This window comes from Stegodyphus dumicola, chromosome 7 (assembly GCF_044657685.1).
Source record: "Stegodyphus dumicola isolate Sdum_Otavi_A_Nest chromosome 7, ASM4465768v1".
In the NCBI taxonomy this organism is placed as follows: Eukaryota; Metazoa; Arthropoda; class Arachnida; order Araneae; family Eresidae; genus Stegodyphus; species Stegodyphus dumicola.
Genome location: NC_140774.1, coordinates 20,630,148 through 20,651,435, shown reverse-complemented (window position 1 = coordinate 20,651,435; position 21,288 = coordinate 20,630,148). Strand labels below are relative to the sequence as shown.

At 35.6% G+C, this 21,288-nt stretch overlaps 1 protein-coding gene across 2 annotated transcripts in view; it reads right to left on the bottom strand.

Moving 5' to 3' along the window:
• LOC118202694 (uncharacterized) overlaps nt 1–21,288 on the bottom strand; it is a 190,381-nt gene that overhangs the window by 57,946 nt on the left and 111,147 nt on the right. For both annotated transcript variants that reach the window (XM_085819948.1, XM_085819949.1), the window contains exon 2: nt 9,675–9,850. In XM_085819948.1, coding sequence (XP_085676074.1) covers nt 9,675–9,809 — 135 coding nt within the window. In that variant the 5' untranslated portion in view covers nt 9,810–9,850. The remainder of the gene's footprint in view (nt 1–9,674; nt 9,851–21,288) is intronic.

Genomic DNA, 21,288 nt, shown 5'->3' with positions numbered 1-21,288 from the left:
AACATGGATTGGATTGGATTATTTAATTATGGCAAAGCACACGAGGGCTATCTGCCTAAAGGGGGAATGCCTTCGTGGAGGACTTTCTAAGGGAAACTGGCTCGTATGCAAGTTACACATGGGGAATGGATTGGATTATTCAGTTATGGCAAAGCACACGAGGGCTATCTGCCTAAAGGGAGGGATGCCTTCGCGGCGGACTTTCTGAGGAAAACTCGCTTGCATACACGTTACACATGGGGAAAACCACGAAAACGCCTATGCAGCCAGCCCGTTCGCGGGATTCGAACCTCAAACGGAACTACCAGTGTTCAGCGTCTTTACCGCTCGACCGCTGGTGGCTCGGGGCGTTCCACATGGAAAAAACCACGGAAACGCCCATGCAGCTGCAAAGAACATGATATTTAATAAAGGTAACACACAAAACTTTAAAAAAACTCCCCTTTGGGCGTAATATAAAATCTGAAAGCTTTCAGATAAAAAAATGGGGGAGGGGTGTTTTTTTAACCAAAAATTTGTGCGATATGATGAGAAATATCTGAATAACATTAGCAGGTTAATCCATAACGTTTTTAAACATGATAGAATATATGAAATTTAATAAAAAATTTTCTTTTAACGCATGCCAAATATTTATTTAATTTGTGTTCTATACTCAAACATTTCACAATATCTGAAAGACAAAAATTTTAAGATAAATTTTAATGCATCGAAAATTTCCATGCGGTATTCCGGCATTTTCTAAATTATTACACACGAAGTAAAATTAACACATTCAATATATCAAATCTTGACAGAACTTGCTCAGAAGTGCTTTCGTTAGATAAAAGTCGATTTCGTTGAGAAACTTGTTTACTTGGAATAAATGTTATTTCGATTATTCACAGCCAGTTACGAAATCGGCTTTGTTCCACTTCAGCTCCTTTTGAAACGATAAGACTTTGCCTCACAAATTTTGTTCGTTTGGAAAAGGTACGTTAGTCCTTTACATTGTTTTTAATTTTGTCTAAGAAACTGCATATTGTGATCGCATGTTTAGCCCAGTTCCTACAATAAAAACTAAAAGAGGGCATTTTTTAAGCTTTTAGAAGCATTCTGAGTGTAACTGATATTCATATTCTAATAAAAGAATGCTCAAAAGGCTTTTAGAAAATTTATTTAAAATTCATAAAATAATTAATGAACTAAAAGGAGAAAAATTAATTATGTAGTTTAATAAGAATGACCGATTAAAACATTCTAGTAACAGAGTATTTCACGCTTTCATTATTCATGATATAAAATTATAGATGAAATCTGCAGATATAATTTTTAAAATATTTGTTCTAATGAAAGTAACAATTATTTTTCTTTTAGTTTTTTATCATTTTAAATGAAAGCTTTTAATTTTTAAAAATATTTTTAAACATTGGAAGAGCTATACTAGTCTTGAAACTGACTTATCTTTTTTCAAACTGTTGCCACCAAATCTTATCGCGATGTATTATTTAAAAAAATGAAATAATCAAGAATGTATGTGCATGTTCCTTGCACTGTAGAAAAATTACGGCACCCAGAGCCATAGAATTCTAGATATACCTAGTCCTCCTCCCCCAACATGAACGAGTTCGAAGCCCAAATTTTGAATTTAGAATTTGTTTTTGATTTATTTCATATTTTTTACAAATTTAACGATTTTTTGGTGCACACATTGCTCGAAATAAAACGTTTTTTTATCTCCAGCACTGCAGACTGCTGCCATTCTGCAAAATGATATTTATCTTTTTATTTTAATTCACAAATTCGGCTAGCTGAAAGTAATGTGTTGCCATTGTCTCAAGCAAAATACTTACCAGCGTGTTGCCATTCCGCAATACCCAAAATATTTAATTTTCGAATTTAATATTTCTGTTAGTGAGAAGCAAACCGAGTGATTGAAAAGCAATGAACGCAGTTCTTAATATTTTTTCTACTTTTTAAATCTCATCAATTCCAATAAAAATGCATTTAAATCACGAGATGGCTAATTAGAAATATCAAATATTTTTATGAAATGGCACTAGCTCAACTGGATTAAAATCAATATTTTGCTTATGAAAATTGTTTCAGGCAGTTCGAGCGACTAGTTTTCAAAGAAATAAAATAACTAAGTACAAAAACAAATGTATGGCAACCACTGACATTATCAGAAGCTCTAATGATAAACTAAAAACGTTTTATTGGAAGGAGCAGATTAGTAACCTGCAACGCTCAGCAAGGGCATAAAGAACCTGAGCAAATCCTCTGATGCGACGTTAAAATCTGAATTCTTTCAGATTTTTTTGAATCTTTTTAATCTATGACACTTTATCAATCAACTTATTATTTAACTGAAAAATCAGCACCGATCCCTAATCAATTTGCAGCAAACGCTAATCACTCTTACTTCCAATTGTTTTATTCCAATATTAATTTCAAATTCCTCGTTTACTTCTCTATCCGATAGTACAAATAAAATTCATTGACGATTGAATTTATTTCATTGAAGATAGAAGCCAAAAATTTTATTATTTTAAGAAAAATGACTTTCTTAATTTAATAAAATTTTGATCAAATTGCATCATTACATTGCAGTGTCGTCGACAGGCAGTGTGTGTGCAAAATTTGAATTCAACAGCCTATCGGGAAGTACGCTAAAAACCAATGATAAAATTCCACTACAAATTCCACAGAAACACTATAAATGAACTAAATAAAAGCTTACAATTGTTAACTGTATTCGCTGTCTAAACTGATTTAGTTTAGTTGAATTTCATGATCATCATAACAGATATTTTAAGCAAAATTCGTTATATAGTTTCATATAAAAACTCTGCATATTGATGGAGGAGGGTTTGGATTATTAATTACAAAGCACTCAAGGGCTATCGGCGCCTTCGTGGATGACCCTTTAAGGGAAACTGGTTTGTACACTGCTAAAAAAACCTAACTTTGGAATGAACCTAATTTCGAAATGTGAAAGGAAGAATAACAAAAGTTTAATAAAAAAGAAATATTAATAAATATTTGCCAAATTCAGTTAACACTGAGGAGCTAAAATTTTGAAAGGTAATATTTTAAAAACTACTCGTACGATTTTTACAAAATTTGGTATTCTGGCATAATTTGAGTCGTAGAATCGAAATATGGAAAAAAATTGGTATGTTATTTCAGAAAAAGTCCGATTTTGTGTCAAAATACCTATGTTAGAATAGTGCTATATATACGTATAAATCTAATATATATCCTAAGTCGCGCTTTCGAGACATGAAAAACGCATTTTGAATTTTGTCAATCGGCCCAGTAGAACGGGAAATATAGCACTGTCCTTTTTTTGGGGGAGGGGGAGCAGTATACATACGATGCACACGAAAAAAAACCACGCAAAGGCCCATACCACGAGCCCGTTTGCAGGCATTCGAATCCCTGACCAAACTACCAGTGTTCAGCGACTTGGCCGCTGGTGAACTCAACAGAGGATGACTAGACTCTTATTTAGTCAAACTCACAATTAATTGGCGCCTGACCGGTGTTGGTGAAATCACCCATTCTAGAATCATTCATTCCCATCGATATACATTCGCAATCATTCTTCTTCAGAGTCGCAAGAATGTATAGTTTCGTATGCCAAAGCTTAGTGTTCGTTTTAAACAGGTCTTGTTCAAGTCCGAGATATGCCTTGTTTTCAATAGTGTTACAAGATAACAAATGTTCAACCTCAAAATAATAATGTTCAAACTTTATAAACTTCTTGGACAAAAGCACTTTGTCTACCTCAAAATAATAATGTTCAAACTTTATAAACTTCTTGGACAAAAGCACTTTGTCTACCTCAAAATAATAATGTTCAAACTTTATAAACTTCTTGGACAAAAGCACTTTGTCTTCAGAAATCAGACCCAAAGGAAACCTGATCCCTAAGCGACAGCCATCCTTCGGTTTTGGATACTTTTCTCCCAGAGAAATACAGCACTCTCCCGGATAATCACACCAACAGGTCTGCTATTTGTACATAATTGCATGTAATCAATATTAGTTGTTTTTACTGTACCTGTAATTAGACACAGTGCCCGATTCTGAAAAGTTTCCAGATTGAGAATGTGCTTTAAGGAAGTGATTAACGGTTCGCAACAATATGTCAAAACAGATAAAATATAGGTGGTCCATTTTCAAATTTTGCTTACATATGCTGTCCCAGAAGAAAAGAAACAAATATTAATATTAATATTTATAGTCTTTATGCAATGCATTGTTGAAACTTGAATTTTCTCAACAATGCATTGCATAAAGACTATAAATATACTCCTACAATTTACAATATAAAAAAATTATATAAAAGTAATTTGTCTTCCACTTCATATCAAGTCTGTTACCTTAAGATTATTTTACCTCCAATTAGTTTGTAAATCTGCCTAAAGGGGGGCAGCAGTATATATTCAAAGTAGTCAAACTTAGCTTGATTAGTTTACCTTTGTCACTGAAACTGCCCCTTTTAGACAGATTTACAAACTAGTTTTGGGTAAAATAATCTCAAGCTAACGGACTTGGCATGAAGTAGAAGACAAATTATTTTTTTATTGATTTGTTAAATAGAAAACTTCTGTAATTAATTGTTATCATGAATATAACACACTAACAGTTCATATTTAAAATAAACTTTTTTATTTAAAAAATAAATTAGGTTACAAAACAAAGAGGTTGAAAACAATGAACTTGAAAGGGACAGGAATTTTTGCCTACGATCACACATTTTAAGATTTATATCTAAAACATTTCAATTGAGTTTTTATATTTTGAATTGCAGAAATATATTTATAGTCATCTTTATGCAATGCATTGCTCAAAAAACTTGAATGTAATTTATCTTGATTTTTTTTTCTTTTCTTCTGGGACAGCATAAGCAATCAAAATTTGAAAATGGGCCAGGTATTATAAGAGGTGTTCAGAGTAATTATCACGCAACCTCACTTGGAATCTGCTAAAATCTTTAAGAGGGAATCTTCTCGAAACTCGACGTATTGTATTTTCTACATATGACCTCCAGGCAAATTTTCTAATGATGGTTACACCAAATACTTCAATTTTGAGTAGTCGAGATTAAATGCCCTTCGTAAAAGGAAAGAATGTTGGGTCAGGGAGAGATTCAGAGCAAGTCTTATAAAGGGGACCCAGAATGACTATTAATTTCGTTTTGGCATTTTACGTTGATTCACTACAAGGGTTGTTTCACTTTTCAAATAGTTGTCACCACAAATATTATAGTCTTGTATTATATTTAAAGAAATTAAATAATGAAGAAACTGCATAAATGTATGTATGTTTCTCGAATTGTGATAAAACACCGGTACCTAGAGCCAGCAAATTTTGAATAATGTAATCCTCCACCGAATATGGGCATCTGGGAGCCCGAATTTGGAATTTTATTATCGATTTCTTATTTTTTGCAAAAATCTATTTTTTTTATTAACAAACTAAAGGATTTCAAAGCGAGCAATTTCAACGTTGCACAGAAAAAACTTTTTTCTCCAGCGCGCGAGACTGTATCGAAAATTCTAAAGATATGCTAATTTTAAAATTATTTTGTGATATTGCTCTTGAACTGAATTTTATGGTTTAAGTGCGAAGAACATGATATTTAATAAATAAAGGTAACACACAAAATTTTATAAAAAGCCCCTTTGGACGTAATTTAAATTCTGAAACCTTTCAGTTTTTTTTTTTTTTTAATTTATTTATTTTAATTTTTTCTGAGCCTTTATTTCGTAGTAGTATTTTCTGTGCGATCTCTACAGTGATGTATTGTACGCTAGTTTTTTTATACGGAAATTTATTTCTGGCTCCTTCAAGAATTGATATAGCATAAAAGGCTTCTTTCTCTCTTTTGCAATGAATTTTGTTTGCTTTTGTGTAATAAAGTTAAATCACTTAAAAAAAAAATTTAACTCAAAATAATTTGTTTGCATTTGTCCTTTCAGGACAATAATTGCCTTAACTCATCGGAAACGCTTGCTTATTATTTATCATTTTGTTCGCTAGATGGCAGCATAGGTTACACTTTTCAAACGCCTCCACTTGGTCTCAAATTGACGGCCTCCGAATATATTTCAATTTTGTATTTGTTGCAAAGATTTAAGGTTTTAATTATTTGGACTCCATGCTTACATTATTTTTATAACCATAAAAAATAATGTGAATAACGTTCAAGAAAATTTATAAATAACGCTAATTAACTTTTAAAGAGTGATATATACCTTACTCAAAGATTTAAAAATAGACTGGATTAACTTTTATTCGTACTTGTCAAGAAATAATCTCAGTTACGAATTTTTGCACAAAGAACAATCGCTTTATCTGGAAATACATTTATTTACTGGGAATATATTTATTTAGGTGAACAGATTTATTTTCACAGTTGAAAATTAATAGGAAAAGAACCCGATCGACCAATAACACTAATAATCCCATATGGAGATAATTTCTAGTAATTTTTCGAAGTCTACAAACTATCAGAATCGAAATGTCATCCAGTGTCAAGCATTAATTAAAGAAGTTAAATTATTCACATAAACATATACATTTTTATTTATCTGTCAAAGAAAATTATTTTTATTGGATTATCCTGGAATCCGTCATTTCCTAGCTCATAAAAGAGTTTGACAACTTCATTTTCAGTACGGATAATCTGCGTTCTGAAATGAGGTTTTAACCACTTTATTTCTCGATTTAGTCACCAGATGGCAGCACTAACAAACTCCGAAATTGTTAAAAAAAATCAATCGTAAGTTTTGAAGTTGTTTTAAATCGGAATAACGGGTAACTCGTTCAGTAAAGAAATATTGCAAAAGTTTGAAAAGTATACCTCGAAGAACAATGGACACTATAAAGCCTGGAGGCGCAATACAGCAATCAGTAATGAAATAACTATCAGTAACTTTGGCATAAGTCAATTTTCAACTCTCTTATGCCAGAGCCTTCAAAAATCACACATTGCATGCGAGCCCAATTTTTTCCCAAAAAAATATTTGACTTATATTATTTTATATTTAATTTTTTATGAAAAAGTTTATCGTGTATCAAAATAATTAATAATATTTTATATGAGAGAAACACTATTCTTTTAAAAATAGTTTTTAAATTTAAAATTTTAATCAAGTAAGAACGAACAGTTGTGCTCTTTGTAAGAAGGAAATCAATCTGATTTTCTTGAAGATCAGAGAATTTCTTCTCTGCAAGAATTGATAATAATTTCGAAATTAATAGCTCTCATTTTTGATTTGTATCGTATGTTTAATAAACCTTAAAACATTTACAAACTTGATTATTATATCAAATGGAACGTGCGTATTTCAAAGCCTGGCTCCGTGTAGCCCAGCCAGGAGTTTTATCGACCCGTCCTGATCTTTCAATAAAATACCAGCAAGTCAACGATTCAAAAGGCAGGCATCGGCAACCTGTGCCCCATTTCATAATTTCCAGTGGCCCACTTGCGTTACGAGAATAAAGTACAATATCTAAATCCAAATTATGAAACAAATACTTGAGAGAAATACATAAAAAATAAACAGAAAATAAGTAACAACTTTGATTAAAAACTGAAATAACGAAAGTGCATTTTTATTTTTAAAAATAAAAACTAACACATTTTCAAAGGTAAATTGATAAGTTTAGCAAAGATAATTCATAATTTAAAATCCCCTACCCTGTGCGAGATGTTACTATGATTTGTGGAAATGCCCACATCATGTCTGTGTTTATTACGCCATGAACCTAGAAAATACGATGAAAGTCTTACAATATGCTAAAAATATTGCTTTCGAACGGTGCAAGAATAAGGAAATCCAAAAAACATTCTATTTTATAAAGGATGAAAAACTAGATTAAACCATTTTGTATTCATTTCTGCGAAAACATCGTTTGGATTTACGACTATGTAGGAAGAAGACCGCCCTTAAAATTCCTCAAAGTTTCACTGTAAATACGTCTCGAAAAACATTCAATTTCTTTGTAGTTGCCATTCTCACATTGAAGCCTGGAAAGCCAAAAACGACTCTTCTTTCACCCATCTCTTGAAATTCAGTAGCCTTCACACCCCACAGCTACCGACCTTAAAATTTTAAAAACCGGAAGAAACAAAGTTTTCACGTTGCGACGCGACACCATTTAGAAGGAACTCCAAACTACTCGTAATTAATTCAATTCTGATGTAAAATACAGTACGTCCTTCAAAGAATGCCTTAGTTATAAATTTTAATAGTATCAACCTAAGAATTGTAAAGTGTTGGTTCAAAGTCACAATTACAGAGCAATTAAAACAGTTTTAGATAAGCGCATGCGCGAGTACTGCTTTGTTGTTGTCTCTCTTGCAGCGCCACGTAAGCAAAATGGCGAGAGCGTAAAGCGTTTCGTTTTCTTCAGTTTGCCAAGAATGAATCTGATTTCAGGTCAAGGTTTCGTTTGAAGTTAAATTGTGATGCCCCGTGTGGCTAAAATATCCGCCGATGGTATAGGTACTTCGCAACCACCGGATATGTGTGTAAAGGAAAACGCAAGGAACAACCAAACGTGTCTGTACAGGATGGGGACGCTGTCAGAGTATCTTACCTTCGTAGTCCTAAGAAATCCGTTCGGAAATCAAGTCTTGATGTTGTACCGGTACCAGATGACTATGGTGTACATTTAAACTTACAAATAAAGTGTTAGAGCGGGAAAATGACTTGTTCGATTGTGTGGTGTTCTGTGACGAGTGAGAAAGTAAATACCATAACGTTCGTATCTGGGAGTTAGAATATCCTTAGGAACTTTTAAAACATCAGATATTCCCCACAATTAAACGTTTTTTGCTCCATGTCCCGACGTCCGAGTGTGCGGACCATTTTATTTCGCTGAAGCTACCGTAAAAGGGGTAGCTTATTTGAATATGTTACGCGAATGACTCTTTCCCCAGTTAAGAAGAGAGTGTACCTGTAAACTTCATTTGGTAACAAGATGGAGCTCCTCTCCATTGGAATCTATTTGTACAAGAGAGGTTGGACGTCGAAGTTCCTGATCGTTGGACTGGTTGTAATGGTGGAGACGACAGAGCTTTGTTTCGCTGGCCTCCACGTTCACTTAACCTGATGCCACGCGAGTTTTTCCTTTTTGAGGCTTATAAAAGATCGTGTCTACTTCCCACCGCTACCTAATGATTTGCCAGATGCGAGACACAGAACTGAAGAGGCTATTTCTTCGGACTTGTTAACCAAGTGCGAGGACTGGGCTATAGGTCGGATGTGTGCCGTATTTATTTTTATCAAAGTGCTTTTAAATACGATGAAAATAAAAGTAAAAATCAATGCACTTAATATTTGCGTGAATAAACTTAGATCAAACGTTGCTTACACCTTCATACAAAAATCTACAGTAGATTAAGACAACTCAGATGAAGTAAAAATTAATAAAACATAGATCAATAAAATGCAATTAGAAAAAATACAATTCAGATGAAATAAAAATTAATTTTTTTGAAAATCATTAGAAATTAGCATAATTTAAGTTTCATTTTCCTTAGCGAGCGCTAAAAGTTTAAAACCGGAGATTTTTCAGCAACTATGGAGTATAGTACTTTTTTTTTTTTTTTTTTTTTTTTTTTTGTATCAACATTTCGAGAAGTTCAGACAATAAAAAGGAAGGGGGCTAACCTGAACGGAGACTTCCTCAATACCGGTCTCGCCATTGGCCGCAGCTACCTCTTTCTTACTCTTCTTCCGCTTGACCTTCTTGTCCTTTGAAGGTGGGGCAGTGATGTCGGCTTTCTTACTCGCTCGAATGCCCATTGTAGTCGCTCAGGTAGAGTAAGTTGACTATCACAGATTACCTGGAAAAAAAATGTAATGTCTTTAACAGGCTAGTATTAATAAACGACATATGCAAGAAACTATTTTATCAAATCATCAGGCCTTAAAATCTGGGGGAGGGGCTAATTTAGTTTTTGAGCGAAATCCCAAACCCCACATAAGATAGAAATTAACACAGAACCGTAGGATTGAGTAATTTTATTCCCAACTGAGCCCGATCGGGAAATACTCCCTCATTTAATTTGAAGCACAGCGTTTTTACACCCCGTTCTATAACCAACAGATCATAAAGTCAGTGTTTTCCAAGGAATAACACTTCTTTATTTTGTAATTCTTTTATAATCTTTTAGTCTCGTTTTACGCAAATCCAAGATAAGCCACAAGGCAGCCTGTTATCGTCTCTCGAAAATCTTAGCCATGAATATTATTTTAGTATTTCGAAGCTATAATATGACTAAGTTCATCTCTTTCAAAATTAAAATGTCGAGTTTTGAGACACTTCCATGATAGAATTCTACTGTTAGTTCAATATAACAAACTGTTCCTAGAAATTGGCTGAAAGGTCAAATGTGAAGGTGGATTGTTTCCATGTAAAAAATGGACAGTGAAGTCTTAAACTCGTTCTCTTTCTTACACGAGGGGAGTGGAAAACAGGCTAATATTGGAATGTCAAAAGCAGTTTCCCGATTCCGTCTAAATCGGAAATAAAATAGTCGAGGCAGTTTTGGCCCATTACCATACGAATGAAAAATCTTCAGCAGCGCTACTTCACTACTACTCGGGAAGAAATCCTTTCCCCGCAATTTGAAAGAAATATTTATGAGTTCTAGCCATACGAACAAGAATAGTTTAAAATGAATTAAAAAGCCTCAATAAGGAAGCAATAGTTTTGACAGCAAAAATACAGTTCACAAAACTTGTTTCTAATTTCTCGTGCAGCGTGAATTATTAAAACATTTTTTACTTCATTGTAGGAAGTAAAGAAAGTATTGCAATCGTAAAAAATTCTGTGTATCATTTCAACGAAAATATCCATTTTGACCACTCTCGAATCCATTTCAAGGATATTCTTGCGCGATATCTATACATATGGATAGAATAAAAGTCTTTCCCAAAGCGGATCGTAAAATGGATTCAGGAGAAATCTTTTCGTGACATCTGTACGTATGTAACTCGCATAACTCAAAAACGAGTAGCCATAGAACGTTGAAATTTTGCACATGGGACTTGTCAGATCTAGTTGTGCACCTCACTTTTTCGTTGCACTCGGCCGCACCAAACTGTATATATTCCTCTATTAAAGGGCTAGGTGAGCTCAGTTTTTATTCTTATATTTTGGTAAATTGTCCACTTTTTCTAAGAATTATGTTCCGGGTAAGTTTTTTTTTTTTTTTTTTTTTTAAACCCGTGGGAACAAAAGTTAACTTTGAACTTTGTGCACCAAAATTTTTGTTTTCTTGCCTACTAAGCGAATTGCTTCTTTTGGAGTAGAAGTTAATATTAATTGTAATTTTTTTGAAACTGTTAACTATATTTGGAGCTTTAGGTTTTTCTGTATTTTACAATTTTTAATAAAGATGGTTTGAGTTTATGTATTTTTGCCTTGCCGCGAAGTGAGAACTGATCCGACTGAATAAGAAACAGCTCTAATGAAATTCGAGGTAATAAGTTTAAATGAAGTGCAGCAAAAAAAAAAAAAAAAAAAAAAAAAAAAGTGTATAATATAATAGACCTGAGAAGAAAGTCATGTGGCGTCCACATCATATATTTTTAAGCTATGTTGTAAACAAACGATATTTTTCTTTCATTTTCAGTATAACGCGTGTATCTGCATGAAGCGGTTATTCTGGTCGGACCTGCCAATTTATAGTGAGCGCAAAAATGTGGCTGAAATTCGTCAACTTTAGATAGGTTTATTTTGTCGAAGAAAAGAGGGCTTCATGCAAGACTTTCTAAGGAAAATCGATTCATTCATTTTGCACATGACGAGACCTTAAAGATGCCAATATAGCCAGCCTATTTGCCGAGATCCGTCGAAATACCAGCGTTCAGCTATTTTAATCAATTCGGCGTCAAGAGAAAATTCGAATGACCGAGACACGGAGCTATGCCCTTAAAATAAGGTATACGTTCATGAAAAACTTTTTAAGGAACACTGGCACATATTTATGTTACACATGATAAAAACTGGGGGGGAATCCATGTGAAGGGGGGAATCCATGGAGATGGCTCTTTTGCTTGGAGCTGAAACTGTCTTCAGCGTTTTTATTCAGCAGTTTCATCCGCTCGAGTAGAACGCCAAGAGCGGTGTTACCAATGTGATACAGATCATAAACACCTTCCTATTTCAACTCATAGCGTTATTTAGCATGTATAAAACTGTATATCTCACTAACGTTTCTCCGGCGGGCTTCTCAAGTAAGAATATTACAGATTAGGTTTGTTAGATTATGGCAAAGCACTGGAGAGCTAAGGGTAGGGATGCCTCCGTGAAGGACTTTCTAAGATAAACTGGCTCGCATACACGTTACCTATAGGAAAAGAAAACCACGAAAACGTCCATGCAGCCAGCCCCGTTCGTGGGATTTGAACCTCGGACTGAACTACCAATGTTCAGCGACTTTGGCGCTTGTGAGCCAAAAAATATTTGATTATATTCCAGGTAAAGTTAAAATATCCTCGAATAAATCCCGAGTTAAATTCGACAGCAGAAAAACAGAAAGCAAGAATGCGCAACTAAGTGTCCAACTTTGAAATGAACATTCCACAAATTACGGCAGGAAAAATTGACGCCTCTGCTGTCAGCGAACAATATCCGTCGTCAGAAAAACGTAACAGGAAGCGAAAATAAAGAAAATTTAAAGAATGGGAAGGAATTATAAATCAGTTGAAACGGCGTCGTAATTTGGCTCTTTCAGAAGTAATTGCCAAAGAGAACGTCAGAACTGTCAAATAAATACGAATAGAACCGACGGGCTTCTAATCTCGAAAGCGAAGTGGCCCCGAGATACATAAATTTTCTCGCTTGCTAAGTTATGGGAAAATGAAAAGTTTTAAAAATTTGCTTTTAAAGTAGACATATATTATCATTATGGTTGCAGACACAGAAGTAGACTGACAGACACACGGAGAGGCAGATAAATACACAGACAGAAAGTCAGGGAGCGATACAAACTGATAGAGAAACAGTACCAGACACGCTCACAAAGAGACAGAGGTAGGTACAGGCTGAAGCAAGGGTAGCACATGTGCATCCATCTAGCATATTAAGTATCGTCGGACCTTTCTGACATCTAAGCTTCCACCCCCAGTTGGAATTCTGAGAGTAAACATCTTTCTTCCTCAACCAACTTCTCGAGAGCATTTTTGCTCGCCGAGTATTTTGACTATGGGTTTCGGCTTCCCTGTTCCGAGTAACTAAATCTCACTACAGGTCGACTCTGCCTTCGGGCACGTCGTGGAGGTTCAACCTCCACTATTACCCTCCAGCAGAGCCGCGCACCACCTGGATACGTCACCAGGCAGCACCGGTCGTCAATTGCTCCTGCCAGTCGCTCGGGCGAGCCCGTCCCAGCGGGACATTACCCAGCGACCCCGGGGGAAAACCCCACGGGTTACTAGCACCACGCCGCGCTAGGACGTGCCAGACTCCGAGGCCGGCCAATAAGTGACCTTTCCCAGAGCCTTCAGAACCACCAAGTTCATAAATTTTATACCCCCGTGGCCGAGACTGCCTAGGTACAGATCCTAGCCAGTAGCTTCGCAGAGTTCTCTACGTCGACCCCTGCCCTTTTCCGCTACCCCCCAAGGGGTCGACTCAGGAGAATACCTAGGAAGTACTGGTTAGGATCTGTACCAAGGCAGTCTCGGCCGCGGGGCACAAAATCAGTCATCGCAGGGACCATATGGTACGGTCTTGTCCCTCCGTTGCTTGTGGTGGAGCAACATGCACCGTTTTTGGAGGATCTGGCTCCCTTTTGTCCTTAGCTCAAGGGACTGAATTAATCAGTTGCTACTGGAGTGGGGCGGGGGGGGGGGCACTGACGTCTACGATATTGTCTTCTGCCTTGCGTTTTATGACTCTCGTGCTTTGTATGAAGCCTGGAAGGGGCCATGGAGCTGCGTCTGCATTGATGGTCTCCTAAGGTCGGACGTTCATACCCTTTACCACACAGACACTATACGCTTAAAAATATCCATTTGAACTCGGGCCCTTCGGTACGGTAGTCAGCGTCAATAACTACTTTCCCGTCTGGCCGGTCACAGAGACAATTTTGTCGAATGGTAATAGATAAATAAAAAGAGCGTATTTACAATGGACGGTATTTCAGGTGGACAACGGAAAATTGTTTCGAGACTAATAGTTCACTAAATAGTTTTGGGGCTAAAAAAAAATCAGCGAGAAAAATGTTCATTTCTAAATTAATTAAACAAAGAAAAACATTCTCATGCAGAATTTTCTGACTGATAAAATGAGTGAATTTTATTAAACTTATATCTGAAATAATAGGAACAACTTACTATTATCATTAACAACACGTTATTTTATTTAAATGTTTTATTATGCGAGATAGAATTTTACATCGCATATACCAAAATTTGTAGCTTGAAATTTTTGTTGCATTCGAAACAGTAGAAATAAAATGTTTTGTTGAGAGTTAGAGAGACCGACACAGAGAAAGCAAGCTTAGAATAGTGATTTAATTTAAGTAATAGAATGAAAGTTTGATCAAATTTCTCTACATTAACGAAACAAATTAACTGTTGTAATGACAACACGAGTTATTTCCCTTTTCTTTGTGCTTCTAACTGCCCTTGGGTGGCTAAGTTAACCCCGTTGTTACTTCAATTAATAAGCAGCACTCTGCTATGTGGCATTAAACCGCATTTTTCAATCTAAGAACTCAAAAACTGCAGTCGTGAGAATTAGCCCCAAGCAAATGATAAAAAACTGACCTCCGAAGTCGACAACACCATTTCGAGCCTGTGTCAACAAACGCGAAGTTTGTTTCAACGGTCGATGTTTGTAAACACTGATCTTTAAAAAAAAAACAGCCTCGGTTTTTTAACAACAAAGCAGTGGAGAAATAAATGATAAGTAAAAATAGATTTAAAAAAAAATTTACTTCAAACAGTCCAAAAGCGAGAGCTCTGGAAAAGAAGACAGATTTAACAATGGCATTCCACACGCACCCCCGGTCACCCTCACAGCTGTCTTTCACGGTTAAGATGGGGAAGAAAGAGTACTTGCCGTCTGTCACAAGGGATGGAGAGAGAAAAGAATTGAATTCTTCCGTGATGAGGCACAATGGAATTTTACGCATCGAAAAAGAGCAACGCGAAGGACAGGTCTAGAATTCTGTGTGTTGACGACCTGGTATGGGAGCGATGCATTATGAGCGTTCTTGGAAAAGTGGAAAAAATGCCATTGTAAAAGTTCAACAAATGATTTTTTTTTTAAGAGATAGAGGGAGCTATTACTCTTAAACCTCAAGTTTGCATCCAGTCACTTCTCAAATCAAAAGTCCATTATACATACGGCTTATGCCTGTTCCCAAAAGAGACTTAGTTTTGTTCCCAACTCAGCCTTACAGGGAAGGATTTGGAATTTTTATTCCCATTTCCGAGCGATTGGAAAATACCCCCTGATTTCATTTATGACGCGGCCTGTGCTTTACACCCCGCTCTACAATTAAAGAAAAACAAAGTCAATGCTTTCAAGGCGATAACGCTTTTTTATCGTTATTTATCTTCTTGCGATGCGATATGCGAAAACAATATTGCATAAATATTTTAGTTTTAGCTTTATTTTGTGTACTCCCGATTATCCAGGGACCGGTATCTGTTTTGCGGATTCTCCGTGCGAGGTAAAGCTAACGCATGTGAAACTAACGCTATGCGCGGAATTGTAAAAAACGGATACAAATCCGGACATGCTCTTGCGTAATACTTACAGAATTTCTGAACTCGAAAACATATTTATTACAATTACGAGAAGCTCTTTACATATCGTTACATCTGGAATGATATCGGAGGAAAAACAAGATCACTCGTTCGTCAGCCTTCCTGAAACCGACAGGCTATGACGACTGTCAACTCCAACAAATTATTGCATCTGTGATGTCAGACCATGTCGGGTGACACGTCGTAAAAGCTTGGAAACAGACTTGCGAGGACCGCACAGACGATGCCATATACGAAGTCGTAAAAAGCGTGATAGAATTTGAAACCAACAACACTGGTTCAATCATAAAGAAAGATTCTTCCTAATCTAGTACGCGGAGATTATAACTGTGAACTACGAAGAGGTCGAGGCAATAACCGAAATTAGATGGCGAAAGAACTGAAAATTTAAAACTATTCAAATATGTCGATTGGGAAAATATCGAAGAATTGTTCGATGGCGATTCTATGCTCCAGTGATGCCGATATCTTTTCAAATGTCACAAGAACAGAAGAGGCGAAGAGCTATAATGAAAATACAAGCGAAGGAGGTACTGACAATTACATTAATCCCCAGTCAGCAAAGACTTCTGTTGAAACCTTGTTGGACATCGACCAAAGGGGTCTCGAATACAATCAAATACACAGCGAAATTAGGCAAATATTTAAACTTTTTAAAGCCAAAGTAAAATTAAAGATTGTTTTTAAGAAACAAACACATACAATATGCAAGCTTTATATTCTAATAATAAAGAAGGAATCAAAGGATTGAACAGGTGTTGCTGTATTCATATGAAGTGGTACTTAAGTACTTTTCCCAATTTTAGTTTGCAGATTAAAAATTAAGCAAATAAATACAAATTCCTTCAGAAGACATTACGTAAAATTATATCTGAATCCTCTGGAATGTTTAGTTTATTATTAGTAACGAAGAAGAAAAATCCTCAAATCACGCAATTTTTCTTTGTCAAAAATTCATTAAAAATATTTATCCTCATATTGGCCATTTTTCCTACCTGCTCATCCTCTCGGGTATTAGATTCTAAGACAAGTGTACCAGAAAAATGAGTGGATATGCATAGTTTTTTTTAATTTAGGGTGCCCTTTACATATTTGAATAACAGTAACTTTGTTTTTTGGTAAATAATCGTGCTGAATAACATAATTTTCTCCAAAATGTTTCACATACAATGCTGCGATCATTTGGAACATTTTTAATCCACAAATCCCGTTTTAATGTATCTTTTCGAAACCTGAAACGCAATATGTATATTTATTAGTGCCATCGTAGCCGGATTTGCTAGCTTCAATGCAACATCGTGAAGGCATGAAGACTTATCTCAGCTCTACGTAAAAGTAGATCGCTATATTTATTAATAATTACCAAACAAATAAGTAAACTATCCATCTGAACTTAAAAACAAAAATAACTTCACTACTTCACTTACATTAATTTACTCAAAATTTATCTAGTGAAAACTGTGAATGATAAAAAAACAAAAACACAGTGCAATGTTAACGAATTAACGTAGGAATTCTTCGCTTGCAGTGTCCACAGTGCAGCGTGAAGGGTGAAAGTTCAGACGGCTTTCGTGACATCAAATCAAGTGAACTTGCACGGACCAGGCCACCTAAATTCCCGAAGGTCAAGCAAAGGCCGTGATAATCGAGAGTAAACTCGATTTTGTACGATTTTGGTGGAAGTTTATAATCTCATTTTACGCGTTTCTAAGAGATAGGCAGCTAGTTATCATTACCGAAATCTAAACACAGAGCTCAAGCATGAGCAAAAGTTTCTTTATACACCGTCGGAATGGCTCTTCCCGACGACTTCCAAAACGGATTTTTGTTCTTTTTAACGTTTCTACACTTTTGCTCAATTTTCTGGTCAGTAATTATTAGAATACTTCCGTTCCATCTGTTAGATCTACAAAACCAATGCCTATTTTCCTTTTATATATATGTTTCAATCTAACTCGGAAGGCATGTTCAACCCTTTCGAGTTTCAATGTATCCCATTTTTTCTAATACTTTGTTAAGAACTTAGTGTAATCAGTGCAGCAGTGATCTCAAATCGACGGTCTGTAGGCCGCATGCGGAACCCGAAGCAATTTTATGTCGGCCACGAAAATATTTCAATTTTGAATTTATTGTAAATACGGTGTTGCAAAAGCTTCAAGATTCTAGTTATTTGAATTACAAGTTTGCATTATTTGGATTTCTATACAAAATGAACATAAAGATTGCACTAGAAAATCTATAAATGGAGCTAATTAATTTACAATGTGATAAATCTTAAAGATTTGAAGATACAGATTTGATTAACTTTTCTTTGCATTAATCAGAATATAAAAACATTTACGAATTTTTGCACTAATAATAATCATTTTGTTTGGGAATGCGTTTATATCTGAACAGATTTTTTTTCACAGTTGAAAATTAATAAGAAAAAAACTGGATTGACTGATGAAGATAATACCTATATATTTCTCTAATTCTATAGAATTAATCAGCATCGAAACGTGGTTCAGGTTAAAGCTATAGTAAGAAGTAAAGGAATTGATAATTTACACACAAAAAATAAGTATTTTTGTTTAAGCATCGAATAAACGTTCCTTAAATTATTTGACCAATGATGAAATCCCTGATCGTATACTCGGAGAGCATCCCTCTTTGAAAGAGAACAAACATGTCGATGTAAAATTAAAAGTTAGAAAGAAAAATCTGAAAGCTTTCAGATTTTGCATTAAGGCGAAAGGGACGTTTAACGTTTTGTCTGTTACCTTTATTTATTAAATATCATGTTCTTCGCACTTAAACCATTAAAATTCAATTCAACAGCAATATCAAAAAACAGTATTTGAATAGAGAATATATTTAGAATTTCCGTTATACAGTCTCGCGTTCTGAAGATTAACCCCCCCTTCCGAACAGTGTTGCCATGAAATCGTTGAGTTTGTTGATGAAAAATTCATTCAAGTTTTACAAAATATGAAATTGGTAATGAGGCAGATTTGAGATTCCAGGTTGAGGACTACGTTGTCCAAAATTTGATCGCTGTAGGTACCGTTGTTTTATTCACAATGCGAGAAACATTTATTCAGAATTTCCATTATTTAATTTCTTTAAATGTAATAATATAGGGCGATAATATTTGGTGACAACAATTTGAAGTGATTCGCCGTTTATAGTGACTCGACGCAAAATGCTAAAACAAAATTAATAGTCTTTGGGCTAAAAATCCATTTCAATTTGCAGAAGCTCATTTTCCAGCAAATGCAGGCATTTAATGAGCATCGAAATGTTTCGTGTATTAAATGCTGGTATAAAAAAATCACAATTTTTCAGAAAACTAAGCGGGGGGGGGAGGGGCAAGCTTTACCTATCGAGAACTATGTTGGATTGCCAAACTGTGTCACTAGTGCGTGTGGTGCTGTTAAGAGGAAGGATAGATATCGCAATCCCACGGCATCCGAAATATGCATTTGTCAACATTTTACATGCTGAAATTCGTGCCGTTTTCAACGTTCTCTGCTGTTTACATTGCCCAATAACACGCACCATCCTGTAGCGCTGGTGCAGGCTGCAGCACGCGAAGTTACCATTAATAGCACCGTTTGTCAGGTGAATCGATACAATTCCAACAAACCAGGATCGACTTTCAAAAACATTTTTCTCCCCCCTCCCAATAAAAAAACTGCGAAGAGGATCAAGTGAGGTTATTAAACAAAATGAGGATGGTAACTGAGCGCGGCTATTACAGCGGGCGCGGTTGCAGTTGAGAATTAATGACTTGAGTTTAATCTGCGTGAGATAAGAAGAGATTATCATTAGAGTAAAATTACTTTTAAACGTTCTCATCTCGGCTGTTTTAAATGAGATTTGCAAAAGTGCAAATGAATTTACTTCGCTGGTGCCCGTTCGGCAAAGCGTCAGAGTTTAGGAACGCCTTAATGGGTGCAAATTATGCAACTCGGTATCATTTACGCCGAGAAGACTCGTTCGGCAAAAATTAATTTTCTGAACATGGAGCTTTTTCGTCGCTTGCTTGGGAGAATGGTACAAACATTTCCTCTGTTAACACTCCGATCTACGTCGCAAGTATAGTTCAACACGTTTAATTGACAAACGAGTTTATAATAAAAGCTCCACCATGCCACGAGCGCTACTAAACCATGCGCCAATGTTTCTAATCGTGCCACCTCGATAGTATAGTGGTTAGGGAAGCCTGACTGCGATACCGAAGGGCCTGTGTTCGAATCCCGAAGATGGCATGGTTGTAACTGTTCATCCCTTCATAGGAGGCGATGGTGGCCCACCAATTAGGTGCCTTCATAATAAAGAGACCACCACATCTGGCTTTTTACTGATTAATAGACTGTGTTACATTGTAATTGTTCACAATCTGCCATTGGGCATACACCTCTTTCACCACTGCCAGAAGATCATGCCCTTTCCAAAATTTTAAATAATGTATAAAAATTTATTTAGATTTTAGTTTATTTTCTAACGTGTTTTATGAATTAAACAACGAAAAGTATGGTAAACATTCGTGAATACTTAAACTTCAATAAAAGTTTGATTATATTACTAACCCGTATAAATCTACCTCGTTGATTTTTCTTTGTACTGTTAACTTTCAAAATTTTTAAAAAATTGGTTTTATTTTTAAATTAAAAAAGAAAAAAACATGAATCTTTGCGTCATTCGAAACATTTCTGTAGTTATGTCTACCCCGAAAAGCAAGCCGGGGAAGGAACTTTTGTGGACATGGTGTTGTATATCATACATTAAATCTTTCTGAAATCCAGTCAGCATACGGACTTTGTATATATGAAATATATATTTGAAATTGCAGTACTTGTAATACCTTTTCTATAATGCAATACGAAAAATCCGAACAAACGAACCTCTGCCCTAAAGAGCAAGATCGCCGGGCAAGCCGATTTAACATTAAGGTAAATAGCCACCTCACTAAATTGGCAAGATCTCACAAACTGGCCTTTGGTGGCTCATTTTGTCTCCATATTATCCATGTACGTAACTTTAAACCATATATGCCTTCCAGTAATTTGGAGAAACGAAAGGTACTAGAGATTTCTCGGCGGCTCGGACGAACTATACAAGTCTGGAGAGTTCAGTTCTCAGTTTTTGTTCAGAATCTAACTCGCAATGTTAAGATGCGCTATGCATTGTCTTGTGTAACTTTTTCAGGAGTGTTTGTGAAAAGTTCCTAAACAGTATTTCTCGCAAAATAAATTTTATTAAAATATCATCGGTTCTGTGTACATTCAATCCACCACGAACCTGTACGCACGCAGCAATATTATAGTAACGTCGCATTACCATTTTTCTTGCTCCCGCTACAGTGAAAAATCATTCTCTGAATAATCAGCTTGGCCACGGAAATAAGACGTTCTAGTGTAGAAATTATTGACGCAGCAAACGTGTCCGTGCGTTGATTACTTAACATCAAGACTGATGTTTCAGCACGTGGAGAGCTAGAAATTCGCAG